Source organism: Exophiala oligosperma (genome assembly GCF_000835515.1).
Source record: "Exophiala oligosperma strain CBS 72588 unplaced genomic scaffold supercont1.7, whole genome shotgun sequence".
NCBI classification, from domain to species: Eukaryota; Fungi; Ascomycota; class Eurotiomycetes; order Chaetothyriales; family Herpotrichiellaceae; genus Exophiala; species Exophiala oligosperma.
This window is the reverse complement of record NW_015622824.1, coordinates 1,802,589-1,822,711: the sequence shown is the minus strand read 5'-3', so window position 1 is coordinate 1,822,711 and position 20,123 is coordinate 1,802,589. Positions and strand designations below refer to the sequence as shown.

The following is a 20,123-nucleotide window of genomic DNA, read 5'->3' as shown; positions in this document are numbered from 1 at the left end:
GACAGCTCCCCTCGAAGGTCAGTGTCCTCGGACTGTGTTTATGATCTCTCCCTGAGGATGTCCGTAATGTGCACAAATTTTTGTTTCACACGGTCATTCTACCAAAAATAAAACCTAGCCTAAAGACGTCTTGTAAAATAGTTCATTGCCCGGCTCCTTTGCCAACAAACGCATCGAAAACGCCGTGAACGCCCTTTTTTTCAAGTTCAAGCATTGCCACTTCATACAGGAAGGAAACATGACCATTGGGCTTCCGTGTTCCACTTCCGGTCCCCAAACCCCTCGGACTGGACCATTCGGCGTGGCGAATGACTTCTCCATCCATACAACACAACACCCTTTTTGCCTGCCGCATATTTGCAATTCGATCAATCAGGCCCTCCTCGCTGGCTCAGGCTATCCCGAGATGACGAGAGGATTGTACAGTACTTCACACATCAGACCGGAGACACCGTGAGTTACGGGGCGAACAGAGAGCTAAATCTAGCTTGGATTCGACCAAGCAACTTGAGGCGGCCTCGTTGGCTGGTGTATCAATGGTGCAAAGGTCGACGGGACAATTTACTGTTCGCTGTGCTGATAGATACCAGCCACGATACAGTGGTCTCGCTCGAAGGGTTCTGTTTGGGTAATCACGTTAGCTCATTTTATGGGTATGGACGAGAAGGAACAGAACGACATACCTAGCGTAAGTTGCTCTCTGGGCTTGATTCTCTCCTCGCGCATCTTCTTCACTTCCGAGGCAAACACCACTTCTGGCTTGGCCGTCGAGTCGATACAGTTTGCCTTGATACTAACAAGCACACCGCCACCGACCTTCAGAAACAGGTGAGCGTTCAAGCCTACGATACGAGCTTGATCGGGCTGGGCCACGTCGGCAAAGATGACGTCGACCATGCCGACGAGCATGCGGTAGCGCAGAGGGTGTCGGGCGTCTTCGATGATGGGGATGACGTTGGTGCGGTGAGTGGCCATGGTGATGAGATCACGACCGCTTCGGTGCGAGAACTCGACGGCGTACACGCGGCCCGTAGGTCCGACGATGTCGGCGACGTGCGAGACGGACGTTCCCGAGGCGGCACCCAGGTAGAGCACGCTGGCGCCGGGACGGATGTAGATGTCGTCGAGACCACCGAGGATACCGGCGGCCAACTTGCTGCGGAAGGGGTTCCATACTCTGTATTCCGTCTTTGTGGCTGCGGGGGTCTCGTCGGCGGAACCGTTGGTAGCAGGAGCAGGTGCTGCATCAACCGAGATGCGCTTCTCGCCGTACACGGACTCGCCTGGGGTGAGGTTCTTGGTCACCAGGAGATCTTCTTTGCCGCCGCGGGCTACGAAGACGCCGGGGTGTCGGTGTGGTTCCTGGCGTGGAAAGAAATTTTGTTAATACTTTTTGTGCTCACTCTCCTTTGCCGGGTGGTCACTGAGAGGAAGGAGGAGCATACAATGATGACTTTGGCACCTCCTCTGATACCAGGCTTTGCACCGCCTCGTCCACCTCCTCGTCCTCCTCGACCACCACGAGGTGCTCCTCGGCCACCACCTCTAGCACCGCCTCTTGGTGCGCCTGTGACGAGAAGAGAAGGGGTTAGTATATGCATTGCGCTGACACTTTTGTGTTTTTAGAGAGTAGACACAGCCACCTCCAAAATGTTGCTGGCTTACCTCTACCACCGCCGAAGCCACCACCGCGACCACCACCACCGAAACCACCTCTTGCGCCGCCTCTAGGTGCTCCTCGACCACCACCGCCGCCGCCGCGGCCTCGTGGAGGGCCTCCGAAAGCCATCTCTTCGCTTGTGTGTTTTCCTTGTGGGATTAGAAGGTGAAAGGGTTGGAAGTGCCGAGAGTAGATGAGCTGATATTTTCAGTCAAATTGGGCGACAAAGATAACCTTGGATTGTCTCTTCTCTTGTTGCAGACTGCGAAATTCTTTGGGTGATACTTTTTCTCGAAATTTGGAGCTCGATGGAGAAAATCCCGCGCTAGTTTGAAAGTGGTTAAGTAGAGCCTTGTTGGCCAAGACTTGGAGTTATTGGTGGATTGAGATTTTGTCATCACAGCCTTGTAGGGTGCCCCCGGCAAGTCCGGCACCACGCGGCCATCAACAGCTCATTCTAGGTATGCTGACAATATCGAGCTTACCGTGCATTCGCGTGTGATGGCTTTTGATGATTTTGGTTGTATTTTTTTTGGTTGGCAGTTTGTGGACATGTGGCGCTGAGTTGTCGTGACTGGTAGGAGCTATGGCATACCAGGCCATGCATGGGTATATATCTGCAATAACGGCATTTGTTTTGATCGGATTTACACAACTTGTGCTCTCGAATTCATTCGCTCCAGACTATGTCAAGAAACATGGTATGTTGGTCGGAAGCCATTTCTTCTTCAATGCCCCATGTACGTTCTTGACGCGAGTGGTGTTAATGTTGTTGTTCAGCTCCTATTATATGGCTTCATTCGGAAGATTCGTTGATGCCCAGTGATATACTCGGCCATGTATCACATACCACTCCCTACGACGGTTTCAAGCCCGTACGAGACTCCCCGGCTATGGATCTCGACAACTTGTCGTCTTTGAACAGGTTGAGTAAGGACACGTTCCTGACGGCGATTGAGAATGTTACTTCAATGCCGGACTGGCTGCTGGGAGAGACACCAGACGCCAAGGGGGCCTTGCACAACTCTACCGCATGTGCTGTCGTTCTCGTCGAGAAAGACAGTTCTGTCACGGATGCGTTCTACTTTTACTTCTACTCCTTTGACGAGGGCGCCGACATAACACAAGTCGTGCCACCTTTGAACAAAATTCTGCCCGACGCTAAACCAGGCGACCATTTTGGAAACCATGTCGGAGACTGGTAAGTGGAGATGTACATCACTACTTTTCCCAGTCCAACATTATCTGAAATTATTCTTCTCAAGGGAACATAACATGATCCGGTTCAAGGATGGAGTACCTTATGGTATGTGGTTCAGTCAACATGGCTTTGGCGAAGTTTGTCTCTGGGAGGACGAAGCTTGTCTTTCAATGCAAAGTGATAGGGTAAGATATGGCTCTCTCGTTCTATGGAATACAAGTTTGTGTGCTTATTTTGGCGCAAAAAGCCAGTTGTATACAGTGCTAGAGGCTCACACGCCAACTATCCTTCGGCAGGGTAATGTGTCGCCGGACTTTTCTTCATGCTGATATATCGTTGAGGGCTAACAACTGGATAGGAGCCACGTACATGACTCCGCCTTGATCGATGTCGCCGATAAAGGTCGCATCTGGGATCCGGTATCACCTGCCTGGTTCTACTCATATGATCCTACGACCGACCTCTTCGTGGCCTTGGAGCCAGAATCAGCTCCGACAGATTGGTTGTATTTCAATGGTGGCTGGGGGGACAAACAGTATCCCGACGACGATCCACGGCAAAGTACTGTTCCGTACTTTGGGCTGAAGAAGTACAACAGTGGTCCGACTGGCCCAAAATTCAAGCACCTTGCACGCAAAGGAATCGAGCCAGACCAAAAGCCGAAAGGGAGTCTTTTGAAGAGTGCGGTCGAGTTCTACATGTCAATGTATGGATGTTGTCTTAGAGGGATAAATCCATGGGTTGTTGTGATCAGCCTGGTCCTGATACTTGCCCTTGTCATCGGCCTGTTAGTATTCACTGTCAAGCGCTTGATCCCTGTCGTCAAGAGACGCCTTGTCAATCAAAGAGCGGAGAAGGACAGCGAGGGACTCTTTTCGCGACTGAAGGACTGGATATCAAGAAAGAAGCGACAACCTAAGGATCAGTCGGAATTCTCGTTACGGTTGCTTGACCCTGAACGACCGGATGACGAAGTATGATGATTACTACTAGAAGGAGGATCGTCGGCTACTTCTTGGGTATAAAATTCTGCGAATGTCTTACTGTCCATCCGACCCGTCGACGCTAAGTTCTATCACCCAAACCAATTGACCCTACAAAGCGATCTATGTCAAACATTCCTAACCATGCTTCGTTTTTCTCCCATCTCAAATTAGATTCTACCCATCTCCATCCACCAAACAAAAAGCAGGACCGGCCATTTACTGTTAAACACGTGCTGCCTTTTGCGACATCTTTGATGGCTGGTTTCTGACGAACTCCTGGAGCCAGATAGGATACGCCCTCAACCTGGCCAAGTGCTGATGGTTGGCTGGAAGGACGATCTGACCGCTACTTCCGGAGACAATCTGCTTGACGACGGCGCCTGAGACATCCTCTGGCTTCAGGATGTTGTTCCCGAACTTGGCTCCTTGCTTCTCCAAGGCCTCTACCATGGGGGTTCGCGTCCACAACGGATGAATGATACTATTTTGTGGGGCAAGGGTCAGTATTCAGCCGGGGTGGACGTCACTGTGCCTGCACGGAAAAGGGCCAATTCTCACCTCGTCCGGATCCTCTTCGCACCGTACTGGTGCCGAATCTCCTGCGTCAGGGCCTCGTGGAAGGCGAGAACGCCGACCTTGGAACAACAGTAGTCGCTCGACCGGGCGAAAGAGACGAAGCTGGCGACGCTCGCAATCGAGACGACGTGGCCGTGGTTGTTGCGTACCATGGCGGGCAGGAATTCCTTGACGGTCCAGTAGTTCGCCATCAGATTGACCTCGAACGTCCGTCGGATCAACTCTTCTGACTTGTCGATGATGGAACCGCCGTTGCCCACTCCGGCATTGTTCACCAGGATGGTCGGATCACCGTGTTCCCGTCGGATCTTGTCGGCCGTGATCTTGAGAGTTTCGGTGGACGTGATGTCTGTCTTGTAGAACCATACACCACGTGCTATTTTTGCCGCAAATGAAGGTTTTTTGGTTAGATGTGGCATTCTCCAACGGAGCGTCGTGGACGACAGTGACAATTTCGTACTTACGCAGGGGTCCCTTTGGTTCCTGGACGTCCAGAATTACAACTCTGACGTTCAACGCCGAGAGGTCCTTCATGATCTGCCATCCTATCCCGCTCGAGCCTCCTGTGACGACGGCGAGTTCGTTGGTTGGCTCGAATTTGCTCAGCGTGGTGTAATTGTTGAGAGTGTACCGTGAGAGTTGACTGTTCAAACCTCGCAACAACCGCAACGCGAGCCATGCTCCCAAGGCGTATCGAGTCAGCGGTGCTTTGACGATGTCTTGTGCCCGTGAAGGTAGTCGGTCGAGCAATGAGTGTATGATTTTGACGAGGGGTTGGAGAGAAGAATCCATTCTTTTCCGAATAGCTCTTGTTGCCGTATTCACACAGAATGTGTAGTGCTAGTAACTGATAACTAGTAGACTTGTAGTACCCGTCCAAAAAGTCAAGTTATTGTAAGAACTGAAGAAAATAAGGCGGGATACAATTTCCTATATACTAAAGCGGGTACCTCCCTAGGGAAGTAGGCCCTGGACAGGAATATGTACTTGGGTTTCTTCCTCGTGTTATGTTCTTGTTCAGGAAAGGTAAGGTATGGGGGGGATGGGTACGGGGCAAAACGGTCATGGCTCAGTCTTCTGAACACCGTCCTCGGTTTTGACAACTTGGTGGGTTGGTCTCAACAGCCATGTGTGCCTTTTCGTATCTGCTCCGTACTCCGTACCCCGTATTGGGTAGAAAGGTACTTTTCCATCCCCGTCTCAACAGGCGTAAAAGGGCCAAGGCTTACCCCGATTCGTACACCTCTTGCGACACTGACGACAGAAGCCACTGTACAACAAAGTCCCGTTTGAACTCCAACAGGTTTCGTGGTCATGTAACCTGGTGAGTCACATTGAACCGAGGTACTTTGTTTATTCAGGTGGCTTAGATCAACAAAAGTGTTTTTAATTTTTGTGTCGTTATCACTGACTACGTTTCGTACTCCTTGACGGAGCGTCAAGTGTGTACATAGGGTGAAGTGATGGTCTATGGTGGACTCCACCGGAATGTTGCTACCCGATTGGGAATCATTCGCGATGTCGAGAATCCCGGACGAGAAAGTCTGGGCTCCACCATTTTTTCCCCTGCGAAGCCGAGGACCAAACACTATAGCCGGAGGAATGAGTTACTCTGAGTAAGTAGACTTTGTTCCTTCATAATACCAAGTACCAGTACGAGATATCGAGGGGGGATTGGAAAACATAACATACAGGACATACGGAGTAGCACGTCCTTATCTTTTCTACACAGCCTCGGCTTCTTCAAGGGCACCGCGTGAAGGACTCGTAGTTGGTAAATTCGTACTCCGTATTATCTCCTCCCCCGCCCCCTTTCCTTCGATTGCACCGCCGCCCCCCAACCCACCCACACACGGACATCATTGTTCCTCCTTGGTCCGAGTGTGTGTCCGTTCAGGCACCTTCGGGTATTTCACCAGAGCCCGCTCCCCGCGAAGTCTGTTTGTACAGTACACAACGCCGGGTTTCGCTTGCTCAATCGCCTACAGAGTTCAAGACGTCAAGCCGAGGTATCATTTTAGTTCTGTGGCGACTCGTATGGGAGTTGGTATATCTTTCCTCACATCTCAGGCAACACTGTTCACTTCCAGCAAGTCTAAAACCAACAACATCACCAAAACCACCACCACCACCAACAACGAGCTGTTCTGGGAGGCACAATGAACGCAACGAACAAGCCCTCGAAAGAGCAGGCCTTTTGGGATGTCATCATCATAGGTGCGGGAATATCTGGCATCAACGCCGCGTATCGCCTACAGACCCAACTCCCCAGCTACAGCTACACCATCCTCGAAGCTCGACCTCGCATGGGCGGCACGTGGGATCTCTTTCGGTACCCGGGAATTCGATCCGACTCTGACCTCATCACGTTCGGCTTCGCCTGGAATCCCTGGGACAAGGAGAACCCCATCGCCGACGGCACGTCCATCAAGCAGTACATGCAAAAGTCGGCGTCGCAGTACGGCATCGACAAACAGATCCAGTACGAAACTTCGGTGGCCTCGGCGTCGTGGTCCTCGGAAGATGCCCTCTGGACGCTCAGCGTCTCCGTCAACGGAGGCCAGGCGACGTTCCTGACCACCCGCTTCCTCATCTTCGGCGCCGGGTACTACGACTACCACACGCCGCTGGCCGCCGCCATCCCCGGACTCGAGAACTTCAAGGGACACACCATCCACCCCCAATTCTGGCCCGAGAATCTCGACTACGCGGACAAAAAGGTCGTCGTGATCGGATCGGGCGCGACGGCGATAACGCTGGTGCCCGAGCTGGCGCAAAAGGCCGCCTCGACCACCATGCTGCAGCGCAGTCCGACGTACATTGTCTCACTGCCCAACAAGGTCCGGATGCGCCCCTGGTGGAGTCGGTTCATGCCGCGGTTCCTGTTCAGCAAGCTCCAGCGCCTGTTCTGGATCATTCGTGGCCGCTTCATATACAATTGGTGCATGAAGAATCCAGAAAAGGCCAAGGCCCTGTTCGCCAAAGGCGCCGTCAGCCAACTCCCCCAGAGCATCCCGTACGACCCACACTTCAAGCCGAGCTACTCGCCCTGGGAACAGCGGCTCTGCATCTGTCCCGACGGCGACTTTTACACGGCGCTCCGAGAAGGCAGAGCCAACGTCGAGACCGACACGATCGAGAGCGTCGTCGAAGATGGCATCGTCCTGGCCTCGGGCAAGAAGTTGGACTGCGACATGATCGTCACCGCCACTGGATTGAAGCTGCAATTCGCTGGAGGAGTCAAGATCGAAGTCGACGGAAAGCCCGTCGAGATTCACTCAAAATACTGGTGGAATGGTGTCATGATACAGGACATCCCCAACGCCGCCTTCGTCATGGGATACCCCAATGCCTCGTGGACGTTGGGTGCTGACGCCACGGCTCTTTTCGTCTGCCGATTCCTCAAGGCGCTCGACAGTAAAAAGCAAAAGGCCGCTGCACCATATTTGGAGGACGCTGGATCTCTCAAACCCACTCCCTCATTGCCACTGACGTCGACGTATGTCAGGCTAGGGTCTGGAAGTCTACCCAAAGCGTCTCAAGACACTCCATGGGTGGCACGAAGGAGTTATTTCGAAGATGTATTTTTTGCAAAGTATGGAAGTCTGACAAAGGGAATGAAGTTCATCGACACTTCTAGGACTGAGAAAAAGTACGTATAGTTTATGTACCTCGACATTGGCGTTTGGAGTTGGTTTGGACGTAGCGAAAGTCTGGATATCCCACGTCTCTTTCAATTTGAAGCGCATTAATAGTTGGTGTAGATAGGGCACTAGATCCCGAGGAAGATGGTTGATCTTATACAGAATGACATGTCTCAGATAGACAATGGCGAACTCTAATAAATTTTACTGAGTGCTGAAAATCGATATCATCAGCATGACTCTTACTCTTGCTCATGGGAGTACCACGAAGCTTGGACCGCTCTCAAGGAGATCAAAGAGCGATCCAGAGAAGCCCGCGTCGCGCTTGTCCCATGCTGCCTTGACTGCTTTGGCCAATTTGTCCAGACCGAGTGATGGACCGTCCATGATCTTCAAGCTTTTCCAGACTTCTTCCGAAAGAGTACGGCTTTCCAACATGGATAGAAATATTGGAACGAACACAAACTGGAGCTTCTTGCGTGGGGCTGCCGCGGAGAGGTAGTTTGATAGCTCGAGGGCAACAGTATCGGCGTAGGCCACTGCAACGTAGTCGTTTGTTCCCATGGGGTTCATGATACGGTGGATCAGCAGCAAGGCGGCTGTGCGATACATCCTCGCTTGTGTGTTTAGCTGCAAGCATTCCATTGTGGAGAACCGTTGTTCTTCTTCCGCCGACAATGTCCGCGTCCACGATGAGATGGCCGCGTGGAGATCTAGAAGAGGCTCAAGATGTACCTGGAGACTTGATTGGGCGATGCCATGGCTCAAAGTGCACAGTCTGTAAAGCAAGGGCAGAAGCGTCGTGCATAAGCCTGCCACTCGGTCGATGACATGTTCATCTCTGGCTTCAAATTCAACCACGGGTATCTGTCGGTTAAGGAGGCAATGGGCCGTGTCCCAGAATATCGAGGAGATCGTCACTGGGTTGAGAGCCGGGGTATCCAGGAGCGTTTGGTACCATGGCTTCGCTAACCTTAGGGCATGGCGCAGGATCAGAGCTGACCCTATTCCTGAAGTGAGAAGGTCGAATGCAGCTAGAATTGGGCCCAGACCGATGGCCATCACAGCACCCGAAAGGTCACAAACCGTAGCCGTCCGCAGTCGTTGAAGAGTCAAGGCGCCCGTGGTAATGTCCACCTGCTCGTAGGAGGAAGTGCGGAGACGCGCCCAGGTGAGTGCAGATAACATGGCCCGGCCAATATCACGCAAATAGGCAGGTGAGAACCTATACACTAGCAGCAGGCTGTCGCGGTACTGGTTGGCGAAACTGGGCCCGGACATGAAAATGTCGTTCGTGGTGTAGAAAACGTCGAGGTCCACATATCGATCTTCGAACAATTCCCTGGCTACAAACTGAGACTGATTCTGTAACCAACGTATGGTCACTCGGTAACCTCGAGGATTTCGTTGTTCGAGGTCGAGACTGGGTGTGGCGGGGTCGGCATGGCTGACGGCACGTGGCGATCTATCAGTCCGTATTGAGAGCGTCTCTGCATCGCCCTCGCTAGAATCTTCGGTTGCCCATTCCGTCGCAGAGGTGGCTGTGGTGGCAGGGGTATTTGGAAGAGCAAGTGTGCTGCTGGAGGTTGATGCCTCGGCACCAGGGACGGTCGATTTTTGTGATGTTCGATCACTGTCCCAGACGTGCATGTAATCGCGCGAGCCGAAGCGATTGACCTTTGGCCGTCGTCCCACTCTTCGCCGAACGCGGACAAATGTACAGTCGGCTTGGTGGCGCTCGCACAATGTGCACGAAGAAGCGCCGTGGCTGTTGAACGTACATCGTTCTTTCTTCGCGTAACAGCGGTCACACGATCTTCGGGGTTTCGTGGTGCTGGCTGTCGACATGCGGAGCGAATGAGTCAGGGATCGTACTTGGTAAGGACAATATTGGACACCATGTACTCGATGATGAAAGGGAGCGAAGACGGCGGGGTTGAAAGAGAAGTACGATGTCTGTCTTGCGGACTATGTTAGGAAACAAATCCCCGCCACTAAGCCCAATATGGCATGAACAACGAAGACCCGCCTGAAGAGGCCTGATCGCCAGAGCATTATACGGGGCTCATACTCGCCTCCGGGCACTTGTTTCCCTTTACTGAATAGTTCACTTCACGTCAAAACCAATCCCGCAAACTCATATATGGAGTCAGGCTGTCCAGGAGGGAGGCTTTGACTGTCGCTCTGCACACCGGCAGCGCCCTAACCCCCACAAATACCACCAAAGCCCCACAGCTTCTGTTCCCCGGAGTCTTGACAAGCCTCAATCATTAGTAGTCCTGTGCAACACCATGACTACACCTCAAGTCGTTTGAGATGTATATAACAACCATGATCTGGCCATGCCAGACTTGTCGGCTCATACCAGCAAGCTCCTCCTATCAACCCCCGAAGCCCTTTTGAATAACCCAGTGCAATCATTGATGGCAAAAGCAATGGAGAACCCCGATTTCAAGAATGGATCTTCCATGATCGAGAAACCCGAGGTAGCCCACCTCGCTTCCTCTGCCAGTTCCGACGTCAACATTGACCGTCATGTTGAGCAGGTCGAGACTGAAGACAAGGAGAGAGGTGAAGATGAAGCCAACGAGGGCCAGCCACCGGTAAGAACATCGACTCCCTATATCTATCTGGACGATCAACTTTGGCGGTGGCTGACGATGATTGTGCTCCTCAGTGGACGGTGAAGCGTATCTTGAGTTTCGTGGCCATGGCATTCCTGTGGACAGGCTCCCAGATCCCGATGTACCTCCTCGGTAGTGTTCCTCCTCGCATCTACAGGGACATTGGCGGTCTTGACCGATGGACATGGTTTGTGATCGGTCATGCCGTAGCACTTGCTGCCGTGTGCCCTTTCGTCGGCAGCTTATCTGACCTTTTGGGTCGACGTTATGTTGCTTTGCTCGGGGCCAGTCTGCTCATTATTGGCATGGCCGTCTGTGGGAGCTCGTTCAATATGAACCAATTCATTGGTCTGTCATGCATCTCGTCTCTACGAACTGAACGGCCCGAACTGACGTTTGTTTTTCCCAGCTGGCATGTGCGTCTCTGGTGGCGGAGCAGGCATCTGTGAGCTGACCTGTCTCGCCGGTACGTCGGAGCTGGTACCAGCACGAAAACGTGGGTTTTACGTCGCACTCTTGGTGGCTACGGTAGGCACTTCATCCTAAAAGACTTACTGTTATGGGTCTTCTGATGGTTCCCAGATCATCCCATTTTGTCCGTCCGCTTTGTATGCTCAGCTGATTGCGGGATACGGAAGCTGGAGATACTGCTGTCTCTTCGCAGGTGGGTGGGCCTTGGTTGGCTTCGTTGGTGTGCTGTTTGTAAGTGCTCTTCTCAAATGGCTGTTTATCCTTCACTCACCACTCTCTATATTGACAGTTCTACTTTCCTCCACCGCGAGAAAACTCCAAAGGCCTCAATAAACGACAGATCATCTCCGAGATCGACTTTGTTGGTGGCTTCCTGAGTATCGCAGGTGTCAGCATCTTCGTCGCCGGCTTGTCATGGGGTGGTTATCAGTATCCCTGGAAATCGGCCCATGTCATTGCCCCGCTGGTCGTAGGGGCACTGCTACTCTTCGTCGCGTTTCCAGTATGGGAGATCAAATTCGCAACTCACCCGATGTTTCCATCGCGCATGAAACAGGAAGCGCGCTTGTTCACCATGACATTAATCATCACCGCCATCTCGGGGGCCAATTTTTTCTCCGTACTCATGTTCTGGCCCACACAGTCCTTTAATGTTTATGGACATGATCCTGTTGGTACGTCTCTCACTCTTTCTGACCTACTCATTCCTCCCTCACTTTTGTTTCCACCCAAAGAGCCACGTCGGAAGATCGCGATGAGAGCCATGACTGAAAATCACATGTTTTCTAGACAACGGCATCCGCACGCTCCCCATCGGTTTCGCCATCCTCGGTGGCTGCGTGGTTTGCCTGACACTGCTGTCCTACATGAAAGGCCACGTCCGTTCCATCTTGTTGGGGTCCAGCATCCTCATGACAGCCGGCACGGGGGCCCTGGCGTGCGCCAACACGCACAACCTGCACACCGTGTACGCCCTCTTGTTCATTGGCGGTTTCGGCATCGGCGGCATCGTCGTCCCGGCCAGCATCATCACCACCATCATCTGCCCCGACGACATCATCGCCACGGTCACGGCCTTGACCTTGTCCATCCGCGTCATCGGCGGCTGCGTCGCCTACGCAATCTACCACAGCGTCTTTGTGCAGAAGCTCGAGCCTCGCCTCATCTCCGCCATCTCCCACGTCATGGTCGGCGAACTGGGTATATTCAACAAGACCGAGATCACCGCCGCGATCGAGTACACCGCGACGTCGTTGACCGAGGACATCATCTACCTCCCCGGCGTGGCCGGCAATCAGACGGCGTACGAGATGATCGTTCGCGCTGGCCAACAGGCCTATTCCGACAGTTACTCCATCGTCTATTACATTTCACTCGCCTTCGGCGGATTGGCCATTATCTGCTCGTGCTTCATAGGCAAGATCCACAGGTACATGGATGATCGTGTTGCGGTCGACATTCATTGAAAGAGCGGCTTTGCCGCTTGAGGTGCAGGACACGAATGGGTCAATCCAGGCTGGACACTGAATCATAAAATCCCGAGACCGAAAGACAAGTGGAAATGTGAGACCGGCGTTTCAACCACGGAACAGGTACAAAGCAAAGAGGCAGGTATGCAATGTGGACCTACAATCATAAAATGAGCCTTTCTGATAAGTGGGAGCAAGGTAGAAACAATGAAAAAGGGTATGAAACATGAACCCATAAAATGATTAAATCAAAACACTACGATCCTTGACCGCGTCAAGTGAAATCCATGCCCTTTTCCAGGGTAAAAAATACGAATACACATGGAAAATGAATGAATGGCGGCCATAATCTCTCCTGTTCTCTCCCCGTAGCGATGAACCCTTCCACTCGTACTGCCCGAGACATGCATATCCCACTAAACTCTTAAATCAAATGTGGATCGTACAGAAAAGTCAGTGATGCTTTACACGTCGAGCTCGGACTGTTCAACGTAACCACCGCGCTCATCACCCAGGCTCGCAGCGTCCATATCGACCGTAGAATGCACCGCTTTCACTTCCCGTGTCTCTTGCGACGGCGGGGTCAATACCTTGACGTGGTTATCGTCGTCGTTATCGTCGTCGGCATCAGCATCAACATCGTCATCAACCTCCACCACGTTCAACACAGGCAACGCGTCATTAATGTCACTGGGCAAAGAAGGGAGAGGGGGAATGCCTTTGGTGTTGTTTTCCGCACCCCCTACGAGCGTGTAGATGTCTGACTCGCTGTGCGCCCGAGGCAATCCTCGACTCCCGACATCCATGCCATTTTGTTGACTTTGTGTGAAATGCGGTTGGAATGACTGATGATCATGTTGTTGAGAAGGTGATTCAGCACTACCACCACCAAACCCATCCACTGCCGAGTTGAAGTCGTAAACATCATGGAAGGTGTGGTCCAATAGACCAGAGTCGGCAAAAGAGCCTTGTCGAGGTAACGTGTCAAAGCTGTGGTGAGTCTGCATGGCCGGACGAGCCAGATGAGAGCCCCAATGAGGATGAACGCCCGGAGTTTCCGCAGAAAAATGCTGATGAGCCTGATGGAGATGATTATGCCGCTGATGATGACGACGACGAAGACGTTGCGTCGCTTGTTCATCTTGGCTCGGTGACCATGGTTTGTCCCCGTCACTCCTCTTCCTCTTGCGTGTCTGCTCCTGGTGGCTATCCGCCAGAAAACGCAAAACGTGCATCTCTTCCTCGGGCACCTTATCCCATGGTTGGATGTCTGTTGTACGTGAATGTTGCTCTGATTCCGCGAAGGTGGTCTTGGACGATGGTATCACAATCTTCAAACCCTCAGCCGGCATGCCGATGTGTTCCTGCAACGCCTGGTGCGTCTGCAGGACCAGACCAGGACTGCAATTGGTAGTCTGCACCACGTCTTCGTGTGCGTCTGTCAAGGTATGCATGGTTTCGTCTTGCTCGGGGAGGTGTGGAAGATCAAACATATTTCCAGCCTGGGGCACTGGGCCCTCTGTCGCAGGAGGAAAGTGAGGAGGGGAGAAACCGTAGTATTGTAGGTTGTTACCGTTGTTGTTTTCAATGTTCAACTCCGGTGCAGTTGAAACACTCAATACGGAGTGTAGGTGGTCTGCGCTCGAAAGTTCTGGATCGAATGGATTGAAACTGCCACGTTGACACACATCTTCACCCGCCATCATAGGGAATTCGTCAAAACCATTGAAGGTGTGACGAGGTTCTTGAGCGACGGATCCCATTGCGTACTCGATCGTATTGATTGGTAAAGATGGTAACTCCATGCTCGGCATAGGCATAAGAGGGCTATTCTTGAAGGACCTATCGATAGGCTCGGGCAGTGTCAGTGGTTGCCAGGTTGTGGTCCGTTCTGAACTAGACCTTGCCTGGGCGAACTTCCACAAAAGTATTGCCGCTCTTCGGGGCTGTTCACTCTTTGCGTTGAGGTTTTCGCCTACGGTATATCGTAGCGCGAGGATCTCCTGCATGATCGTCAGACCTGCAAAGAATCCACGCGAATGTTCGTCTGCAGCTTGAAGAGCACCGGACTCGCTCGAGTCCTTTGCCATCAGCCTCTCAGCCGTGAGATCTGTGAGAGCCGATGCCCACCACGTGCTGTGAAAAGAAGGCTCGACTAACCCATCTATCGTGGCTCGGCATTCCTCGTGGGTGGGCGAGGCAACGAGCTGGCCGTCTTGATAGATATGGGTGGCAACAGTCCAACGCTTAGATTCTCTGCTGTGCTCCATCTCAGGCCAATCCTGACACTGAAAATCGACTTCCAGGCTTATTCCCAATTTCGAATGTTCAGGTGGAAAACCATCCAGGAGGTGAAACGACGAATTGAGTAGAATGATCTCACACGGATTACTCGTGCAGAGTTCGTCCATGATGGTGTTCAAACGAGGGAAAGAACGGCGCCAGTTGTTGAGACTATCGAGGGGCAAGTCTCTGGGTCTCGACTTGCGGGAGGACAGTTGCGTATAATGATGCAACACACGTGTTGAATCAGGCTCCGGATGATTGGAAGATGCTGGAGGGATAACACGGACTTCGAACTGCATGTGCTGCACAATGTAGCTTGCCAGGATGAATGTGTGAACAGAGCTATCAAAGAAAGTATCATCTTTGCCATCCCAGGCATCTTCTTCCCTGCACTCTGTAGGGTGGTAATAGGATTGCTCGAAGCCGCCTATCGGTCGCTGCGGGAGTTTCCCAATGTCATCCAGAGGCCTTTGTCGAAAGTATGGGCCTTTTGATTGAGTTTGAGAGCCACCTTTCACGTCGTCAGGTACTTTAGTAAGACGTACCCCTATAATACGTCAGCTTTGAATAGAAGGAACTTGCAAGAAGTAAGAATACACACATTCCGGCTCATTTCGCAGGAATTTGTCAAGCACCTGAATATGGCTCGAAACTTGCTTCCTTGTGCGTCGCTGTCCTGTCCTGTGATATATGAATTCGGAAATGAGCATGTTACGGCCATTTAATTTCCCTCCTCTGGCCCACTTCTTACGGCCCATGGGTTGTATACATTGGAGCGCTGTCAATGTCAGAGGAAGTCTACAGGGTCTGGTTTAGAGCACACCTTCTTGGAAGGCATCTTCGATGAAGAGAGGCCAGACCGGTTTGCCATCACCACCAAGATCTTGTCGTGGGCGTTTTCGATAGGTCTGATACTTGTCATTCTTGGTGTATCTGAATGAGCGTGCAGGCCTAGGAACGTGACGTCGACCGAGGAACTGGGTTTGTGACTGGGGTTGTGGTTCTCGGTCGAAAGCGTGGTCGGGGACGTCACACAACAGTGTTGTGGGAAGAGAGAGCTGATGAAGTGATGGTTTAGATGCGACTTCGACTTGCGTGCTCCAGGAAGTAAGCGGTTGCTCATTCTCGAGACCATCCCGCATTGTGCGGACTGTCGACTGAATGTTGCCTGATGTGATAGACAGAGGGTCCACGCCCAGTTCAGGCTTCTGGTGCGGTTGGAACGACACGGAATGCAGCATATTCATTGCAAGTCATGCGAGCAGGGCTTGTTGCATCATGCTCAGAGCAAATATGCAGTGAATGGGAAACAAAAAGACTCAGGAATGGGAAAAGGGAATGTGAATCTGGGGAGTCGAGCGTAATATGGAGGGCTTATAATATAACAGCCATTGTAAAACATGGTCTGGTCTGGTGCAATCTCTTCAGCAAACCTCACCAATGCATCTTGGTCACAACCCTTGCGATATTTGGTTGGACGGAAAGAGACGCTCAGGGAGCTTGATCTCGTTCCGCCCTAGAAATCACGGACAAGCAAGACAAGCAATCTCACGACGTAAAGGTCCTCTGCTATCCTTACCGCGCAGGGGTGCAAGGTCTAGAAGGGGCAATGCAAGGGATGCTGAGAACCCAGGCTTCGACTGGAGGGAGCGTGGATGCGATTTGCTTCGATCAGCGCGCCGGGTGAATGGTTGGCCTTTGCCGCTGCTGCTGGAATTCAGAGGTAGAGCCGGCCCGTGCGCACAACGATTGCCAGTGCACTCATCTTGGTCGGTTAGGAACCCACCCCCTTCGTTGGCAGAGTAGAAAAATCCCGTGCATTGAACGCTACTTGATAGAGAGCAAATGGAGATGGCTGTGAGGCGGCTCCAGGAAAGGACTTGAGGCAGTTCTTCACTAGAACTAACCATACTGATGTTTTCCTCGCCTTGAGATGGAGTTGCAGAAGAGTTCTCCTGTATTTCTGACGAACTAGAGATGAACGCTGCAAGGGGTAGGGTGGGTCCAACGCATATTAGGCGATCAGAGCGGTTCAACATCTTCTCGTGCATCGACGTTGAATTTCTTCCGGACCGATCCTGTCATCCTATGATGAGTCAACTTGTTCTGATGACTTTGTACTTTCTTCTCCATGGCACTGATCTCAGCTTCGGGGTCGATGATCTCGCTCTCCGCGAAATCGAGGACGAGTCTGCGACCGAGGAGATGAGTATTAGATAATGCCTCGATTGCGTTCTCAGCTTCCTTGGCAGTAACAAATTCGGCAAATGCAAAGCCTCGAGCACTGCTGTCAAACTTCTTGGGCATTCGGACGGTGCGAAGCTGACCGTATGCACCGAAAAGAGAGCGAACGTCTTTCTTCGTTGCCTCAAACGGCAAGTTCTTAATGATGACCTTCGTTTGGTTGGCATTTCTCTTCTTGGCGATGTCATCTTTTCGACGTTCCTCGGCTAGATCGGTAGATTTCTGCGATAGTTGAACAAGGAGCTCGTGCCCATCGAGCACTCGGGCATTCATGGTTGACAATGCAGCCTCAGCCTGGCTCTTGGAGCGGAACTCGACAAACCCGAAGCCCATACTCAAGACTTCGCCAGGTCGCTTGCTATCATTTCTTGTCTTTACACGCGCGGATAAAAACCCAGGGAGAGGGCTGAATGCTTCAGCCAGCCTTGCTCTGGTTGTGGCGAAGTTCAAGTTCCTAACAAAGAGGGTTGTCGTGGTGCCTGGTGCCTCACCATCTGTGTCTACAACAAACAAGGGTTTCTCATGTCGTACCGTATCCTGGCCACCTTCCCATAATCCTCGAGGTGCCTTTTCGAGGTAAAGGACTGACCCTCTGAGATTTCGATAAGCAAGACCTTTCAGCGCCAAGGTTGCAGAGTTTGCTTCAGCGTACTGAGCAACGGCCATAGTTCCAGTGGTAGGAAACACGAATCGTTCGACTGTGCCATACTGACCTAGCATTCCAGACAGTTCTTCCGAAGTGGTTCCAAAGGCAAAATTTTTCAACAAAATCGTCCTATCATCACGAGCCTGATTGAGGAACGCTTCAATCTTGACACCATGTGATTTCAAATAATCTTTGGTTTCCTTGATCACGCTCGTTTCTGCATGAGCTTGCTTAACAGCTGCATCAGCTGAAGCAGGGTCGAGTAATTCTGCTTTCGATACCCCAAGGCGATCAGCCACTGACGCGAGAACTGCGTCAGGGTTCATGTACAATGAATTCCAACTGAACTGTGATTTGGATGCTTCAGTCTTGCGTTTTATGGCTTTCTGTTGTTTCAAGGGCAACTTTGATATTTCGAATTCAGTCAATTTTGAGATCTTCTTGTCTGAAGCGGGCAAAATATGCATCAGTCGGCCTTGGAAATCTCGTCCATCGAGTTCGAGAAGAGCTTGTGCTGCATCTTGCGGTTCGACATATTGGACGTAGCCTAGACCCTTGCCAGTAGATCTTTTTGTATCCGTGACTAAGTGTATCTGAGTCTGGTCAGCATGTGTTCAGGCATAGCATGGCAATCAAGGCTAAGAGTGAACATCGAATGATCAGAAGTGAGAAGCATCTACTAAAATACTCTTTCCCGGTTCACATCAAATGCAATGCATAAGTTGTCCCTATCAGGAAATCATCATGAAAAAATGGGCAAGGAAGAAATGGTATAGCGTACCTCGGATATTCGGCCATAAGGAGAGAACGTCGCCCTGATATCATCGTCCCTGGTATCAAACGGCAGGTTTCTGACGAATAGTCGCGCATTCGGTACCGACACTTGAGAGGGATTTTCGGGGGAATTTTGGTGCCCTGTGACGCTTGTATTATCCTCTACAACATCGTTGGTGACAGTTTCTGGTTTTGTGGGCTGACCGTCACCCAAGGACTGCTGTTGCATGTCGGTCTGATCATCCTCTACCAAGTCTAGAAGCCTGCTGGTCTTCCCTCGAAGCCAATCGTTATCAGATTGAGGTGTCGCATCCATATACTCATCTTCTGGGGATTCAATTGGTGGTTGGGCAAGGCTTAGATCTTCTTGTGCTTCTGTAGAAGACACCAACGCCTCACCCTGACCATCTGCTCTAGACGTTTCTTGTGCGGCAGGCTCCTGCCTAGAATTGGCTTTTTGATCTCCATCGTCCTGAGTTGCACGCTTCCTTTTGCCAATTACAGTATGCCTAGGATGTTCATTCTCTTGCCGTTGCCTCGAAGAACGCTGGGATACGGGCGCTGCTTGCCCTCGAGGGTCACGTTTGATCTCGACAGGCTTGGCCAGGGTGACGGAGATCTTGGACATACGAATAAAGGACTTGTTGAAATAATGCACAGCATCTTTTGCATGCTGGTGGGAAGGGAACCCAACAAAGCCAATCCGGCGGTCTGCTACAACATGAGCGTCTGTAACTGGGAACTTTCCTTGAAAATGCGATCGCAGTTGTTCTTTGGTCATGGACGGAGGCAAGCCTGAAACGTAAACCCTGGTCAGAGAGGTGGCATCGACCTCTGTCTCTGCCATGATGATGTCTCCGAGGGCTCAAACGAAAGCAGTGAACGTGGAGGGGGAGGACATTGTCTGTTACACTGCGTACTGTAAAAAAAAGTTGCAGACGGAGAGAGCAGATCCTTGCATGACGCGCCAAGAGAAGATAAATCAACGGCTAGCTCGCCCCGCTTTCGGAAGAGGATGATGCCGCCCTGTGCTCACCACCAGCTTAGCCTTGCGTACCTAATGAACCAAGATCCCAACTGTTTTCACAGCGCGAGGCACACTGTAGCCAAGTTTGTGACTCGTTGGTGTTGCTCATCGGCCGGCTGAGTTCATGATTACCACCATGCTTCTAGCTATGAATCTGGTCAAGCTATTTACAAGGGTGCAATTGTACGATTCTCTATGCTGGCCCAGAAAAGGGGCACGGCAGTGCCTTGCTGGACTTAAAGTATCTGAACACCGAACCAATCCACGTAGAAAACGTTTCAACAGACGTCTAAGGTCATTTGCAAGAAGCCATCAGAAGTGATGAGTTGCAAGTGGCGGCTGGATGTTTGCTCTGGGAATTGTAAGGAGTAAATATTTCTTAAATTATCCACAACTTTTAAGGTACTCAAACAGCGAATATTATTCATTGCACCTCTCTCAGGATATCATATGCCGCCATGGTAATGGTCCTCACTTTTAGTTTTGCATGTCCTCAAAATTGACTGTTCTCTCAT

The 20,123-nt window shown here is 51.6% G+C and overlaps 5 protein-coding genes across 5 annotated transcripts; 1 reads left to right on the top strand and 4 right to left on the bottom strand.

Annotated features, from left to right (window-relative positions):
• Window positions 1–64: 64 nt before the first annotated feature.
• On the bottom strand, window positions 65–1,921 carry PV06_07918 (rRNA 2'-O-methyltransferase fibrillarin). The gene is made up of 4 exons (XM_016409202.1): window positions 1,666–1,921; window positions 1,446–1,567; window positions 684–1,362; window positions 65–620 (listed from the first exon to the last, which is right to left on the bottom strand). The coding sequence occupies exons 1-4, from the start codon at window positions 1,787–1,789 to the stop codon at window positions 562–564; spliced, it is 984 nt and encodes a 327-aa protein (XP_016260956.1). The 5' UTR covers window positions 1,790–1,921; the 3' UTR covers window positions 65–561.
• Window positions 1,922–2,145: 224 nt separating this feature from the next.
• Window positions 2,146–4,287, top strand: PV06_07917 (uncharacterized protein). Its single transcript, XM_016409201.1, has 5 exons — window positions 2,146–2,361; window positions 2,441–2,861; window positions 2,926–3,046; window positions 3,109–3,158; window positions 3,220–4,287. Exons 1-5 carry the CDS (start codon window positions 2,247–2,249, stop codon window positions 3,839–3,841), a joined length of 1,329 nt encoding a protein of 442 aa, XP_016260955.1. The 5' UTR covers window positions 2,146–2,246; the 3' UTR covers window positions 3,842–4,287.
• On the bottom strand, window positions 4,070–5,215 carry PV06_07916 (uncharacterized protein; the record flags this gene model as incomplete). Its single annotated transcript, XM_016409200.1, has 3 exons — window positions 4,070–4,328; window positions 4,406–4,799; window positions 4,888–5,215. The coding sequence occupies 3 exons, from the start codon at window positions 5,213–5,215 to the stop codon at window positions 4,070–4,072; spliced, it is 981 nt and encodes a 326-aa protein (XP_016260954.1).
• A 7,880-nt stretch (window positions 5,216–13,095) lies between these two features.
• On the bottom strand, window positions 13,096–16,164 carry PV06_07915 (uncharacterized protein; the record flags this gene model as incomplete). The annotated part of the gene is made up of 3 exons (XM_016409199.1): window positions 13,096–15,464; window positions 15,519–15,695; window positions 15,741–16,164. The coding sequence occupies 3 exons, from the start codon at window positions 16,162–16,164 to the stop codon at window positions 13,096–13,098; spliced, it is 2,970 nt and encodes a 989-aa protein (XP_016260953.1).
• A 775-nt stretch (window positions 16,165–16,939) lies between these two features.
• On the bottom strand, window positions 16,940–19,428 carry PV06_07914 (uncharacterized protein; the record flags this gene model as incomplete). The annotated part of the gene is made up of 2 exons (XM_016409198.1): window positions 16,940–18,400; window positions 18,589–19,428. The coding sequence occupies 2 exons, from the start codon at window positions 19,426–19,428 to the stop codon at window positions 16,940–16,942; spliced, it is 2,301 nt and encodes a 766-aa protein (XP_016260952.1).
• Between the last annotated feature and the right edge of the window lie 695 nt (window positions 19,429–20,123).

Excerpts from the sequence above, each read along its gene's own strand:
- PV06_07918 (XM_016409202.1), bottom strand. The coding sequence starts at position 1,789 with ATGGCTTTCGGAGGCCCTCCACGAGGCCGCGGCGGCGGCGGTGGTGGT. Across the intron at positions 1,568-1,665 it reads TGGCTTCGGCGGTGGTAGAG|GCGCACCAAGAGGCGGTGCT; the intron begins GTAAGCCAGCAA and ends TTCTCGTCACAG. Across the intron at positions 1,363-1,445 it reads GAGGTGCCAAAGTCATCATT|GAACCACACCGACACCCCGG; the intron begins GTATGCTCCTCC and ends TTTCCACGCCAG.
- PV06_07917 (XM_016409201.1), top strand. The coding sequence starts at position 2,247 with ATGGCATACCAGGCCATGCATGGGTATATATCTGCAATAACGGCATTT. Across the intron at positions 2,362-2,440 it reads AGACTATGTCAAGAAACATG|CTCCTATTATATGGCTTCAT; the intron begins GTATGTTGGTCG and ends GTTGTTGTTCAG. Across the intron at positions 3,047-3,108 it reads TTTCAATGCAAAGTGATAGG|CCAGTTGTATACAGTGCTAG; the intron begins GTAAGATATGGC and ends TGGCGCAAAAAG.